The 16,275-nt window shown below is 36.5% G+C and overlaps 1 protein-coding gene across 19 annotated transcripts in view; it reads right to left on the bottom strand.

The window, feature by feature from the left end:
* RBM26 (RNA binding motif protein 26) overlaps positions 1 to 16,275 on the bottom strand; it is a 90,942-nt gene that overhangs the window by 55,637 nt on the left and 19,030 nt on the right. For all 19 annotated transcript variants that reach the window (XM_012445351.2, XM_012445352.3, XM_012445359.2 and 16 more), the window contains exons 2-5: positions 7,968 to 8,086; positions 6,538 to 6,674; positions 2,174 to 2,262; positions 1,288 to 1,505 (exon numbers count right to left, since the gene is read on the bottom strand). In XM_012445351.2, coding sequence (XP_012300774.1) covers positions 1,288 to 1,505; positions 2,174 to 2,262; positions 6,538 to 6,674; positions 7,968 to 8,086 — 563 coding nt within the window. The remainder of the gene's footprint in view (positions 1 to 1,287; positions 1,506 to 2,173; positions 2,263 to 6,537; positions 6,675 to 7,967; positions 8,087 to 16,275) is intronic.

The raw sequence follows: 16,275 nt of genomic DNA, 5'->3' as shown, positions 1-16,275 counted from the left end.
TTTTAGTTGTTTTACTACAGTATTTTACTTTCAATAATATGTACTAGAAGAAAAATCATACATGTTGGGAATGACATGCTGTTGCAAAAATATACATCTGAAATAAAACTTTTTAAACTTTTAAAAATAGTTTTGAAGTATAACTGATATATAATAAACTGAACATATTTTAACTGTATAGTAAGTTTTAATTAAGGTATATACCTCTGAAAACAATACTACAACTGAAATGATGTACATACTCATCACTCCCAAAAGAATCATCATACCCCTTTATAATTTTTACTCTATCCCTCCTTTACTCCATCTCAGGCAACCACTGCTTTGCTGTCATCACAGATTAGTCTGCATTTTTAAAATTTTACTCTGGGCACAGTGGCTCAGGCCTATAATCCCAGCACTTTGGGAGGCTGAGGTGGGTGGATCACCTAAGGTCAGGAATTCGAGACCAGTTTGGCCAACATAGCAAAACCCTCAATGTGACTCTACTAAAAGTACAAAAATCAGCCAAGCATGGTGGCACTCGCCTGTAAACCCAGCCACTTGCGAGGCTGAAGCATGATAATCACTTGAACCCAGGAGGCAGAGGTTTCAGTGAACCGAGACTGTACCCCTGAACTCCAGCCTGGGTGACAGAGCAAGATTCTGTCTCAAAGACAAAAAAAAAAAAAAATTTTAATATACATATTTACTGTTGTCCTGCTTCTTTCACTCAGCATAATTATATGGAGATTCATCCATTTTATTGCATGTATAATAGTTATTTTCTTTTTATCCATGTTATGGTATGGATATACCACAACGTGGTTTACACATTCACCTGCTGATGGACATTTATGTTGTTTCTAGTTTCTGGCTATTACAAATAAGGCTGCTATGAACATTTGTGTACAAGTATCTGTGTGGACGTACACTTTCATTTCTTTTAGGTAAATAGCGAGAAGTAGAATAGCGGAGCCATATGCCAAATGTAGTTTTAACATTTTTACATACTGCCACATTGCTTTCCAAAGAGTAACAGCTTATCTACATTCTCACCAACACTGAAGACAATCAGTCTTTTTCATTGTGGCTATCCCATTGAATGTGCAGTGGTAACTGTGATTTTAATTTGCACGAAATAAAATTTTTAAAGGAATTTTTTAAAAGCATTCTCTTGCACCACAGAATATATCATAATAGAAAAAAAAAGACAACACTGACAAAATGTCAAGCAATTCTTAAAAACATTTAAATATGGAGTTTTTCACAATAAAAAGGTAACTAAAATATACATGTACTATTTACCTCTGCTTCGTGTTCTGCTTCTGCTTCTAGTCCTGCTTCTATCTCTGTCCCTCTCACGAAGCCTCTCTTTACTCCAACTTCGACTTCGACTCCTGCTGTAACTGCGACTCCGCCCTCGTCTTCTATTGTACCGGTCTCTGTATGAATCTCTTCGAGGAGGGTTTCGATCATAATCTCTTTTGCGAGAACGATCATCTTTCTTCCTCTCATCACGGCTTCTAAAGAAATATATGATCACTTTTATACAAATAATTTTTAAGTGACACAGGCAAAAGCTAATTAAATGTAAAAGTCATATTTAATTCTTATAACATAACTTTTTATCCTACCATCAGACAACTGAAAAAACTGAGCTTAAACTGAGTTTAGTACTCTAAATCCCTTTTAAATACAAAACAATCTTTTTAAAGCCTTAACCCTTAGTCTTATACACATTGGCATCTATACAATTAGGCATCTGTAGATAAAGGCATTTATACATATGACTTAGAGTACAAACAGAACATACTACCTTGTACAGACAGTCTCATACTTACAGACATATATCATGTGCATTGTATTCTAAGTGCTTGTGAAGCCTGAATGAGAACGACAATTTAATCACACTAAGGGGTAACTTCTGGCAAAAAAGGAGCCACACATTAAGATTCCACTGGAATCTGAAGTTAGGAATAAAAGAATACCAGCTAATATAAATCAAGCACTGTTCTAAACTCACTCCCAAGATGTACAAATCTGACCTAGATTTTCATGGTAGAAATATTTTCCTAGATCAATAAAAGAGTAGATATTACTTGCCTCTATGTAAAAGATAATCCAATTCTAAACATTCGTATAAAAGATAACTTAAGTTGAAACACTAAGCATGGTTCAATGGACCACTTACCTATTTTCCCTGTATCGGGAGCTTGACTGGGGAGGGCTGTGATTTAGCCTTCTAGAAAACTTCTTCTCTCGCTCTTCCTCCTTAGTGATCTGATAGACACACAAAAAAAAGGTGTACAAGTTTAGTACTTATTTCACTGTAACAGTCTTAGACACATTACTACTTTAATGACTTTATTAACATTAACATTTAATTAACATAAAAATTAGTTTATATAATATAGAAGCAAAATTGTCATCTTCTAAAAGTATCCAAACAATACTAAGTATAATCAATCATTTAACTGTATTACGGTCTAATGAAAGTTAAAGTGAATGACAAAGAAATTTATCTTAGATAATAGTGGTGAGAAAACATTTTAAGCAACTATGCTCATTTTAACATAATTAATGGAAATCTAATTTTATTCTTTTAAAAGTCTAACATACATTCATATTTTGGTTTCATGGATATGGTCTGGTACCAAACACATCAAGGAATATAGAAGAATGCATTAGAACTCACCAAGTCATAAATATATATATATATATATATTTATATATACACACAGACACAGATACACACACACAGACACACGCACAAACACACACGTATCTGGGAAAACAATATATAAGGCGAAACAGTTCTCCAGTTTCTCACAGCAGCGTGACAGCTATATATTCCTGTTTCCTACAAGATGCTGCCGTTCATTATATATAGCTACTAGAAAGCAACCCTGGAAAATATTCTCTAGATTAGTGCTACCTTCTCCAGACTATATTGTTGAAAACAACAGTCCTCAACAATAGGAATGAAAGGAATCGTTGTTTTTCTAGATAATTAGGAAAAAGGACTTAGAGGTTAAACAAATTCAGGAAATATTGAGCAAGTGGCTTCTATAAATAAGACAGGATTCAAGACTTCGCATCACTGAGAACCATAAGATATTCTTATGCGGGTAGTCTACAGCTAGGGTATACGTGTCCCAGTTTATGTCAGCTGTTCGAGCATCCCTTTGATAATAGCCTCTGACTGTCACAAGTGTGCCACTTTAGGCTGGGCACGGCAGCTCACACGCCTGTAATCCCAGCACTTTGGGAGACCAAGGTGGGTGGATTGATTGAAGTCAGCAGTTTGAGACCAGCCTCGCCAACATGCTGAAATCCCATATCTACTAAAAATACAAAAATTGGCCACCGGGCATGGTGGCACGTGCCTGTAATCCCAGGAGGGAATTCGAAGAGGGATACTCAGGAAGCTGAGGCAGGAGAATTGCCTGAACCCAGGAGGCAGAGGTTGCAGCGAGCCGAGATGGTGCCATGGCACTCCAGCCTGTGCAACAAAGTAAGACTCCATCTCAAAAAAAATAAAAGTAAGTGTGCCACTTTAGATGAGAAATCAAATGGAAATCCTATTAACAGACCAGTCTAGGAGAAATCATTTTTAAAGCATTCTTTCAACAGTTTGCCGTTTTTAATTCAAGTACTTTTGTACTCTTTCCACCTATTTCAGCTCTCCTCCAGACCAGACAAAAGACTGGGTATTAATACAACCCTTCTGATGCACTCTTTCTCTTCTATTTACTCAATGCACTCTTGCAAGTAATCTGACAGATCACCATATTTCACAGTACGTGCCCATCTGCAAACTTTTAGTACAGTCACAGCATTTTTTTTTTGAGATGGGTCTCACTCTGTTGCCCAGGCTGGAGTGCAGTGGCTCAATCTCAGCTCACTGCAACCTCCACCTTCCGGGTTCAAGCAATTCTCCTGCCTCACCCTAGAGTAGCTAGGATTACAGGCACCCACCACCATGCCAGGCTAATTTTTATATTTTTAGTAGAGACGGGGTTTCACCATGTTGGTCAGGCTGGTCTCGAACTCCTGACCTCAGGTAATCCACCCGCCTCTGCCTCCCAAAGTGCTGGGATTACAGGCATGAGCCACCAAAGCCACAGCATTTTAAACACAGATTGCCATCTGGCATTTTGACAATTCTAAAAGATCAGAGATTAAGTATCTCCCACAATTGGTTGAGAAAACAGCAATGAAGTATTATTACATCCACAGATAATAAGACTAAGTCTTTGCTATTAACTCGACTGGGAGAAAGACTACTTCTCAAGCCAAGGGACAATGATTTACTCAAGATTTTTTGAGAATTAAAGTGAGAGAGAGAGAGAGTGTGTGTGCACGCACACACACGTATGCGCATATTTTTTTTGAGACAGAGTTTCACTCCTCGCCCAGGCTGGAGTGCAATGGCACGGTCTCAGCTCACTGCAACCTCTGCCTCCCAGTTCAAGCAATTCTCCTGCCTCAGCCTCCTGAGTAACTGGGATTACAGGCTCTAGCCACCATGCCTGGCTAATTTTTGTATTTTTAGTATATATGGGGTTTCACCATGTTGGCCAACCTGGTCTCGAACTTCTGACCTAAGGTGATCTGCCTGCCTCGGCCTCCCAAAGTGCTGGGATTACAGGCATGAACCACCACTCCCGGACAAAGTGTAATTTTTAATAGCAAAAATCTGAAACCAACCCAAAGTTCCACCAGTGGGTAAAACTTAAATAAAGCATTGCATATCTCTATGTGGCATAAGCAATTGCCAACACAATATCCACCATTCCTTTCTTCCTAACAGAACACCTATACTGTTAGGTATGAAACATGTTTAGTAAAAATTACATTTCCGTTCTTCCCAGGAAGATAAAACTGATTGGGATGTTGTATGTGTGTATCTGAAAATATATAAATATACATGTGTGAAAATATATTCAGATAGAGATAAAAAAAATTTGAGAATTACACATATTTGTATATTTTATCGAATAATAAAAATATTATTTATACAAAATCTGAAAAAAGCATAAAGGAGAAAAAACAAAGGTCACAACAGCAACATCTCTTACAATCTCAAAAATAACAGTAGCTACCATTTACTGAGAACCTACCATGTGCCAAGTGTGAGGAATAAACAATGTATATAAAGCACCAATCACTTTAATATTTCCATTTCCCAGCTGAGTAAAATGAGACTCAGAAAAGTAATGCTTTCGAGGTCACAAAGCAGTGATTTGTAGAACCAAAATGTGTGTGACCTTAAGCTGGGGCTTAATGCAGAAACATATGGCTTAACTGTCAACAATTATTTTCACTAAAATTATAGGGGTTTTTTTTTGTGTTTTTTTTTTTTTGAGACAGGGTCTTACTCAGTTGCCCAGGCTTCAGTGTAGTGCTTCGATCAGCAGACTCAGTCGCTGGGGCTCAAGCATTTCTCCCACCTTAGCCCCTCAAGTAGCTAGGACTACAGGCATGCACCATGCCCCCATCACACCTGGCTAATTTTTAAATTTTTTTTCTTAGAAATGAGGTCTCACTATATTACCCAGACTGATCTCAAACTCCTGGGCTCAAGTGATCCTCCAGCCTCAGCCTCCTAGAGTGCTGGGATTACAGGCATGAGCCACCACGCTCACCCTGGCCAAAGTATAATCTTTAAACATCAAATTGAAAAGATATGAATTATTATATGACTATTAAATAAGGATGAAGAGAGAAGGTTAAAAAATATACACAAAAATTTCAGGACCTCCTGAAGTATGAAGTCATTTCCACTGTCCTATGAAGGTCCTTGTGTATACTACCTTGAAAACAGTTCCCTACTAAATGCGTACATGACAAAAGCAAACAGATCCATTGTCAACCTAATAATTTTCATAGAACAGATAATAAGACTCCATGTCTGTAAGATATTGTGCAGATTAAAAGCAGGAACGACACTATTATCCTCAGAAAGCCAGCCTACTTGTAAGGCTGGTCTTTGGCTGGCTCCTGGGCACTTTGATTTTTTGAGGGTTCTCACTATTCCCTAGTAAGACATGGTTCACTGTGCCTGAATCGTTTATGAAACAATATGGTCTATGCTGAACGTCTGCTTTCCTCTCAGGAGTCTGGAATTTTGGTACATACTACGTAGCCACTGTCTATGTGACCAGTCCCAAATAAGAACCCTGAGCAGAGTTTATAAGGAGCCTAAACCCCACGTGTTGTTTAGTTCATTGCTAGGGGAATTAAGCACATCCTGTGCAACTCTGAAGACTTTGGAAGCTTGTGCTTGTTTTTCACTAGACTTGGCCTCATACACATTTTCCATTTGCTGACTTTGCTTTGTATCCTTTTGCTGAAATATGCCAGGGCCATGAGCAACATTATATGCAGAGTCCTATGAGTCCTCATAGAGAAGTCATTTAAACTGGGAGTGGTCCTGAGGACTCCCAACACAAAGATCAGGACTCCCATCACAAAGACAGAGAAAATAAAACTCAGTTTAGTTATTCATCTTATGTGTTTAAACAACCTGTAACGTACAACACAAATCCTTACCTCTTCTTTCTTTATATCTTTTTCTTGGTGCGGAAAAAATTCTACCTTCAGGCTTCCTGATGACGGCTGCTCTGGAGGAGGTAGGTAACTCTTTGTATTCACAGCATCGAAAAGTTTTTCCACAAATATCTGTGTCTCTAGAAATAAAACCAAACACCATAGATTAAAAGACATTTGTTAAGATTAATTCCTCCTTCTATACATCTTATCTCTAATACGATGAAATATACTTTTGACTTTTATAAATCTAGAAAATATACTAATATCAGCCAGGTGTGGTGGCTCACATCTGTAATCCCAGCACTTTGGGAGGCCAAGACGGGTGGATCACCTGAGGTCAGGAGTTCAAGACCAGCCTGGCCAACATGGTGAAACCCCACCTCTACAAAAACATAAAAATTAGCCAGGTATGATGGCAGGTGCCTGTTGGGAGCTACCTGGGAGGCTGAGGCGGGAGAATCGCTTGAACCTGGGAGTCGGAGGTTGCAGTGAGCCAAGATCGTGCCATTGCACTTGATATTGTGCCACTGCACTCGAGATCACACCATTGCACTCCAGCCTGGGTGACAGAGCGAGACTCCATCCCTCAAAAAATAAAATATATTAATAGCAACAGCTTCCCAACCAGTGTGTCATGGCACAAGTCCTGAGGCAATATTGGTTCAAGTTATTTTCAGGATAGTAGGGCCAGAATGGTCGCAGCCTCTGGGACAGTCACCTCCAGCCATGACTAGTCTTCTCCATGTAGCTTACTCAGTGTGCCAAACATAAACACTAACATTATCTAGATGTGGCAAGGTGCAAAAAGCTGAAAAGCAATGTGCTAGGTAAGATTCAAAGCAGTTTCCTAAGCAGTACTAGCTTTAAATAAATAAGCATTCAGTCATTTTCTTAACATTTTCACCTATGTAAGAAAAAAGAACAACATGCTTAAATAAGCACATGGACATTACTGAGAGGTGGCATCCATTTTAAATAAGCTATGGATATACTCAATAATAATATTTAATTTTGCTAAAATTAGGGCCTCTTACTGAGTTCCTTTAATATTCTGTTGATAATCTTATTTTAAATAATATATTTTTTCTTTCTTTTTCTGAGACAAGAGTCTCACTCTGTCACCCAGGCTGGAACACAATGGCATGATCTTGGCTCACTGCAACCTCTACCTCCTGAGTTCAAGCAATTCTCCTGCCTCAGCTTCCCGAGTAGCTGGAATTACAGGTACTCACCATCATGCCCAGCTAATTTTTGTATTTTTTGTAGAGAAGGGGTTTCACCATGTTTGGCCAGGCTGGTCTTGAACTCCTGACCTCAGGTGATCCACCCACCTTGGCCTCCTGAGTGATGGGATTACAAATGTGAGCCAATGTGCCCAGCCTTAAATAACTTTTTAAAATATAGTAGTATTTTCAAACCAAAGATCTTACCTTTCTGAAGAAATACATCCAGCTGATCAATACATAATGCCTTTAACTCTTTTTCACTTTTGTCTTTCTTTACCAAAGCCAGAACATATTTTGCTAGGGCAGATGGATCTGCATCACAGCTAAAGAAGAAAACAATGTTAAAAAAATTTTAGCCAACTGCACATTCCACAAATTCCAGTTGCAAACTGAATTAGTGAGAATGATAATGGTTAAGTGAGTTAATACACGTAAAAAGCACCTGGGTCATGGAGTACAATGAAGAAATTTAAGTTCTTCTCTTTACACTAACACTCCTTAATGCTATGTGTAGCCATTTTATTTCTTAAAAACATACCCATCAGTATATTAGTTTAAACAGTGAAAAAAGAATGCCTAGAAATAGATCCAAATATACTATGAATTCAGATTTTATAAAAGTGACATCCAAACCAACAAAGAAGAGATAAATTAAGAAATAAACAGTATTAAAGCCGGACACAGTTACTCAATCCTGTAATAACAGCACTTTAGGAGTCCAAGGTGGACAGATCGCTTCAGCCCAGGAGTTCAAGACCAGTCTGGGCAAAATGGGGAAACCCAGTCCCTACCAAAAAAAAAAGAAAAAATTAGCCACTCATGGTACTGTGTGCTTGTAGTCCCAGATACTCAAGGAGGCTGAGGGGGAAGAATCATCTGAGCCTGGGAGTTCAAGGCTGCAGTGATCTGTGATCACATCACTGCATTCCAGCCTGGGTGACAGAGTTAAGACCCTATCTCAAAAAGAGAAAAGAAAAAGTACTGAGACCACTTGGCAGTTACCTTTTACAAAATGAACTTGGAAACACATTAGAGAAAAACACAATTTATTTAATCCTGGAGTAAGAACACAAAAACTCCATGCATCAAAAAAGTAATGTGATTACATAAAAAAAAAAAAAAAATCAAAAACCTCAGCATGGAGAGTCAACAGACAAATGAAAAACAAGTTCAGTTTATCTTATCACAAAAAGGCTAATTCCCCAAACCCAAAGTGTTTCTATACCAAGACCAACATTGTAAGAGAAAAAAGACAAAGGGTATGAATAGACACTAAACCATAAAAACAATAAAAATGACTTTAAATGAGTAAAACTTCAACCTCACCCATAAGAGAAATACACATTTAAGTTATACTGAAATATTTTTCAGTTATCAGGTTGGCAAAATCCAGTAAATACAAAAATGTATTCTGGTGGCAAGACTAAGGAACAAGCAGTTTTAAACATGAGCTGGTGTGAATAAACTGGTAGCTGACAGGGAGAGTATTCTGTCAGTATGAAGGTCACAAATGCAATTTATGTCTATGAATTTATTCTAGAGATATACTCACATGTTCAAAATGGCATGTATACAAGTTATTCACTGTGATATTGATTGTAAAATCAAAAATGTGCACATGTCCATTTAGAGAGGACTGGAAAATTAAACTGTATTAAAATCCAACATGTAGCAAAAGGGTACAAGAAAAAGGTAATGAAGTTTTCAACCCTTAAAAAAAATCTTCATATCAATTTATTAAATTTAAAATGCAAGACAGAGAAAAGGTTTGTATGGTATTTCCCATTTGTGTTGGGGGAGAAGAGAAATCTGGCTTATACATATGTGAAAGGATAAATAACGAAACTATGGCTATTTGTTTGGGCAGGATGATAGTAGGAACTAAGTAAAGGAAGGACTGGGTCAGAAGGGAAAGGTTTTTTTTAAAAAATAATTTTATGTATTCATAGGGTACAATGTGATATTTTGATACACTGATATGCAATGTGTAATGAAAAAATCAGCGTAATTAGCATATCTATCACCTAAAACATTTATTTCTTTGTGTTGGGAACATTCTTCGCTTCAAGCTATCTGAAAATATAAAATTAACTATAGTTACCCTACAGTGCTAAACAACACAAGAACTTACTCCTCCAATCCAGCTGTAATTTTTTATCTGTTAACCAACCTCTCCCTATCTCCCTACCACCCTTCCCAGCATTTGGTAACCACTATTCTACTTTCTACTTATGTGAAATCAACTTACTTAGCTTCCATATATGAGTGATAACATATAGCATTTATCTTTCTGTGCCTGGCTTATTTCAATTAACATGTCGGGACGGAAAATTTTTGATGTCTGAACCATTTTCATCCAATTCAAAAAAATGATATAATTGTTTATAACTAAGTTAAAATTATAATGTAAGATTTTACAAGTTAGAGTAAATAACAATAAAATAATAGCAGTAATTACTAACACCTAGTTTGTGCAGTGAACTGCGCTTCTAAATTTACATACTATATTCGGCTCTCACTTTACTGATAAAGAAACTGAGGCTGAGAGAAAAGCTAAGCAGACTGCCCAAGACTATATAGCAAGGAAATAAAAGAATCCAGATTTAAAATTAAATCTCATACTCCAAAGTCCACATTCTTAACCACCCCACTAGACTGCCTCTTACAAGGTGCCAGAAACCTGACTTCCAATTTCCTTTTTAAACACCTAGAGTTACAGCCACTCCCTATTCACCTGATTACTTCTTTTAACAGTTGTCCACAATGCCTCCGCCTCCCTATATCCTTAGCTCCTGCCATGACACAGTTCCTGTGCTCACCTCTTCCTGTACTCTCTCTCCTTCTCAGATTAATTTTCAAAGACCATTATTTCAAGCAGTTTCTAAACAATGCCTCAATCATATATGACTCCTTGTCCTCTTCCATCCTTTCATCTACCCAGCTGGGCAAAATGCCAACCAAGAATCAACCTCTCAGGTTAGATTTAATTTCATAGCTTGGTAGCATAAAAACAATGGCTTAATTTCACACCAATAACATAAGTGAGGGTCAGTAAGTAAGATTTTCCAAGGATACTGATGATAAAAAAAATGATTAACAATAATAGCTTTAAAAAGATATAATAAAGATATTAGGAAATCATAGTAGGAAGATGACTACAAATGAGCATGGGGAAAGATAAAGTTCATTTGAGGAAAAACAGATACATACATGATATATTTGACATGACATCCTTCAATCCGCTTTTATTGCTTCTTATCTGTTAGCAATTTTAACTAATAATAAACACAAAAATAATAAACACAAAATAGAGATTCTACATGTTCTACCTGAAGTTGAAATGGAGAATGTTGATAAAATAATGAATACACATTAAAGTAAAGCTAGCAAATACTGCAAGACATATAGAAAACATCTCTACTCCTATACGTTTCTGTCATATAATAGTTCTATAAGAGTAAACAGTAACATAAGTCACTGAATCAAAAAATACATCTTAATGAGTGGACAGCTTTGCTTGCACACAATCTACTGAGAAACTTGACTGTAAGTCAATCAAGAGGACAATTCAACAGTTTTTATTTTGCTTTATTATAAAGACCTTTTACAAAGGTAACTGATAAAGTTTCAGAGATGAGAGCTACTTTCTTAAGGAACTATTTTCTTAAGGATCAAGGGAGTAAGACTCCCTTGATCAACATCATTGTGGTTGTTTTACAGTACATCCTCAAATTCTTCACTCCTCTCTTCAGAAAGATAGAACCTAATTTCCCACCCTTTGAGCACAGACTCAATTTAGAGACTTGTTTCTAAGAAATCACCTGCTATGCCCCAAGGACACTCCAGCAGCCTTATGGAGAACACCATGTGGCAAAGAAATGTGGCCTTCAGCCAATGGCTAGCAAGGAACTGGGGCCTCTTATCAATAGCCACATGTGAGCAGCGTGTAAGCAGATTCCACAGTCCCAGCACAACCTTAAGACTACAGCTGGGCCCAGCAGCCTGACCACAATCTCATAAGGAACACTGATTCAGAAATAACCAGCTAACTTGCTCCCAAATCCCTGACCCATAGAAACTGTAAGATAATAAATACATGCTGTGCCACTAAGTTTCAGGGTAATTTGTTACTCGGCAATCGTGGATCAACTTTTCTCGTAAATCTATTAAGATTATTTTACAAAGACTTCAATGATATAGAGATTTTTTTCAAAGACTTTCACTTTTTCTTCCAAAAATTTAATTCAATATCTTTATTTCAACATTTAAAAAACTTATTTATTTATTTATTTATTTTAAAGACAGGGTTTAACCATGTTGGTCAGGCTGGTCTTGAACTCCCGACCTCAGGGTGATCCGCCGGCCTTGGCCTCCAAAGTGCTTGGATTACAGGCGTGTGTCACCACGCCCGGCCTTATTTCAACATTTTTAAGTATGATTTACAATACTTTTTTGTTTTATCATAATGAGCATGAAAATACTCAGATCTATGATGAAGTAAGCAGGAAGAATTGGAACAATAACCTTTTGATATATCTAGAGATATAATTACATCTGGCCATCTGGTAATACTGTATGAGACCATGAAACAGATAAACTGAATAAGCACAATCAACCAGATATCAACCAAACTAGACATCAAGTAAAACATATTTCAATTTACTGGAAATCATTATGATACATAATGCTATTACTGTGTTTTATTGCAACTGCTGTAAATAAATTCAGTCTACACTGAGTCTAAATGCTGTAATTTGATCTAATACTGGTTTGTTGTAGTAAATTTTCAACTTATTAGTGGTTTTTCCAGTAAGTTATCTGTCATTTTTCAGTTCACTCAATTAAATACATGTTTCATTCTCACATCATTATTTTTTAAATGGGACACTTAAAAAATGAATTAAAGTGTTAGCAGCTAAAAATCTAGAGGAAGGTTTTTGTGATATTATAATTATTATGGTCTATAAACCACAGTTTGATAAAACAGCAAGACAGAATTCCAGAAGAATCTCTGCTCAACATCTTCTGTAGAAGCAATCTGAACTGAATCAAAAACCATTATCCACAATAGCCACAACAAATAAACTACCATATTCATATTCAGAAGTTCTAAATCCTTGAAATAGTCTCAAAGGCAGATGACTTTTTAACATTTGTACAGAGTTCATTTATATATGAAATTATATAGTAGAAATAGTGGTTATAATTTCGGCAAAACAATTGAATTAGCATTTAGGAGGCAATTTTTCTTAAGTTCTACAAGTTCCATTTTTAGTTCAGTATTTTTGAAAACAAAAAGCTGAGTAAAAAATATGTACCACAGAAATGTAATAATATACTAAAATGTTACATATCAGGAATCAAAAGGCAAAACATGTTCTCTTTTCCATTTGTCCTAAGTGTTATGTTATCTGAACATCTAACAATGATGTTATGCAAAGTCAAAAACATTCAAATTAGCTTATTTAAAAAACTATATTCATATAGCAAATGGTTTTAAAAAATTATCTCCATGGCTAGTAAGACTGTTCGAGGTACTTTACTAGTTGCCACTGCTGATAAAAGGTTTGCAATTTGAATTAATATATATCTTGTCAGAGCTAGACTTTACCCCTGCTATACTGCTAGCATCCTGAAAATGTGTGAAAGAAAAAGTAGAGCTGAAATCGCCTTACAAATCAGGGAAAAAAAAGAATCAAGTTTTGAAAAGTACTCCCCAGCCCACAAACAACAGAATCTACCAATGAAGTATGACTCTGACCACCAAGTGTTCCAACTGCAGTTACTCTTCTATGTGTGTGTTGGGGCTCGTGAGGCGGCAGAATATAAACAAAAGCAAAAACTAAAATAAGGCAGGCATGAGATCTGACTTAATACAGCACTTGCAGAAAGCAAACAGAAGGTAAATAACTTAAGTACTTTAGTATATGGTTAAAAGTGTGAAATGGCAGGGGGAAACATCAATTATAAACACACAATAAAATAGAAAGCTGAGAACTAGAGAGAAGAGTGCTGCTCTCCTATGCAGTACAGAGTGCCAGCGCTTTCAGTTCTAGGTGCCACCTTTATAAATGCGTAAACAAACTCAAAACAGATTCTTAGAAAATGATCAAGATGGTAAATGGGCGCCATTATTAGATGTTTTTCTAGGGATTCTCAGCCTAGAGAACTGAAATGTCAGAGAGAACTTGGTAAGTCTTCAAATAACTGAAAGGTTCTCATAAGGAAAAAGGATTACATTTATCCAATATATCCTCCAAGGAATATAACCAAAGCCAGTAAGTAGAAGCAGTCAAACAGGTTTTGGCTTAAAACAGACAGACCTTTTTTTTTTTTGATCAGAGGCCTCCAAAGGCAGAATAAACTGCCTGAAAGAGAGTTCTCCACCATTAGAATGGTTTCAAGCATAGTCTGAACAGCTCTTGGCAGATAAACACTGGAATGGATAGTAAATCCCTCACAAACATGAATGAGTATAATCATTAGGCTTAAACTTGTCCATGAGATGTTGTGCAAATATATGAAATATAATACAGTATTCTCTTCAATTACTGATCTATATATATTAATAAAAAAGCATTTTTAAAAAATTTCACTACAGAAATTTTACATGTCATGTAGACATGTGCTCTGAAGAAAAATCCAGGTTGAAAGGATAAAGTGTAAAGGAGGAGAAAGGAAGAAAGGTAAGGAGAAAGAAAACAAAAAAGAGAAAACGAGTATTATTTAAGATCATCAAGGAAGGACTCTGTTGAAGGGACATTTAAACAGGGATACAAATTTCGATAGGAAGGGAAATGGAATGCAAGCATGCTTTATGGCTATCTGGGGGAGAAAAAAAGCCCAGGCGAAGGGAATCCATCGGAAAGAACCTAAGGTCTACTTGACACATACAAGGTACAGAATCCAGTGAAATGGAGCAAAGTGAGCATTCATGAACACTGGGGTTTCCAATTTTACTTTTCTAAGGATTTCAAATTAACTGCTTCAGTGAGCTTTGGTAAATTAAATCTCCAAATCACTATAAAGTCATTCGCATCAATGATTTTAAAGATATAAAAATAAAACTTTGTCAATTCCTGTATATACTGTGTTAAGGATACAGCTAATAAGAAAGCTTTTTTTTTTTTTTTCATTTTATTTTTTTAGGGACAAGGTCTTGCTGTTACCCAGGCTGGAGGGCAGTGGTGCAATCATGGTTCACTGAAGCTTTGAACTCCTGCCAAGTGATCTACCCACTGTTGCCTCCCGAGTAGCTAGCACTACAGGTACACACAACCACACCTGGCTTGTGTGTGTGTGTGTGTGTGTGTGTGTGTGTAGAAATACAGTCCTACTCTGTTGACCAGATGCACACAACCACACCCAGCTAGTGTGTGTGTGCATGTACATGCACGTGTGTGTGTGTGTGTGTGTGTGTGTGTGTGCAGAGACAGAGTCTTGCTCTGTTGACCAGTAGAAATAGAGTCTTGCTTGTTTTGAACTCCTGGCTTCAAGTGATCTACCTGTCTTAGCCTCCCCAAAGTGCTGGGAGTGCCCAGCTGGCATCTTTGTTTTTAAAAATAGGTCAGTTGGAGACTTCCAGCTTCCTGTATACCCTTTAAAAAGCACAGAAGTAACCGTCTAAGAAGTCCATTCTCTTGCAACTCTATCTGGGGTGGAGATGGAAGTACACACACTAAAGTTACAGAAGCCAAAATAATATAGAAAATCAAATGTTATAATAAAATACCTTAAAAAACTAAATATTCTTAATATGAAACACATTGCCTCTAGAAATAAAGGTTGTAAATAATCCACCAACACACCTACCATATTAGTGTTTTAGATTTTGAGATTTTCAAAATAGTAATGAGATAGTAAAGAAAACTATAATACTCCAATACAGTATTTCAAAAAGTTTGTTTTGCATGAGTTTCTTGAAGACTTTAGAAATTCAGTAGAATATAACTCATGGAATTTAACCCAAGCTTCCATTTTCAGTAATCTTGAAAAGGAGCTGGAGGTGGTAGTGGGAATTAAAAATTAAATATGTTAACTGAGTAACTTTAGAACACGGATATGCACCCACGTCTGTTCCTCCCAAATTTTCATTTTATATTCAGGAAAAATATCTAATTTGCATCAGAGTCATGATTTTATATTCTGTACTTAGAATTACTCTTTTAAAAATCCAAATTTCATTGCAGCAAACATAATACATACACTGAAAATTTTAATTGCTGTAGTTTATTACACTGCTTCATTCAATTCAAACAACAAAGCAAAAATAGACTGCTTATATATAGTAATTAGTTACAGCAAAGATTACTCATTAAGAATTATAACCCAGTTCACTCTACAAAATAAAATCACAACATAAGCACATCTAAACATGATCCATCCTTGAGCATCACACAATCTACTTCTTCAACGCTGCAAAATGTATCACAATACATGTAATTATAACAACAAAAACTATGGAGCCAGTTCTTTTATTCCCCCATATCACTCCAAGAAATAGCAGTGATAC

Source organism: Aotus nancymaae, unplaced genomic scaffold, assembly GCF_030222135.1.
Source record: "Aotus nancymaae isolate 86718 unplaced genomic scaffold, 86718_ANA_hifiasm-v0.15.2.pri h1tg000048l, whole genome shotgun sequence".
NCBI classification, from domain to species: domain Eukaryota; kingdom Metazoa; phylum Chordata; class Mammalia; order Primates; family Aotidae; genus Aotus; species Aotus nancymaae.
This window is presented reverse-complemented; position numbering and strand designations above follow the sequence as displayed.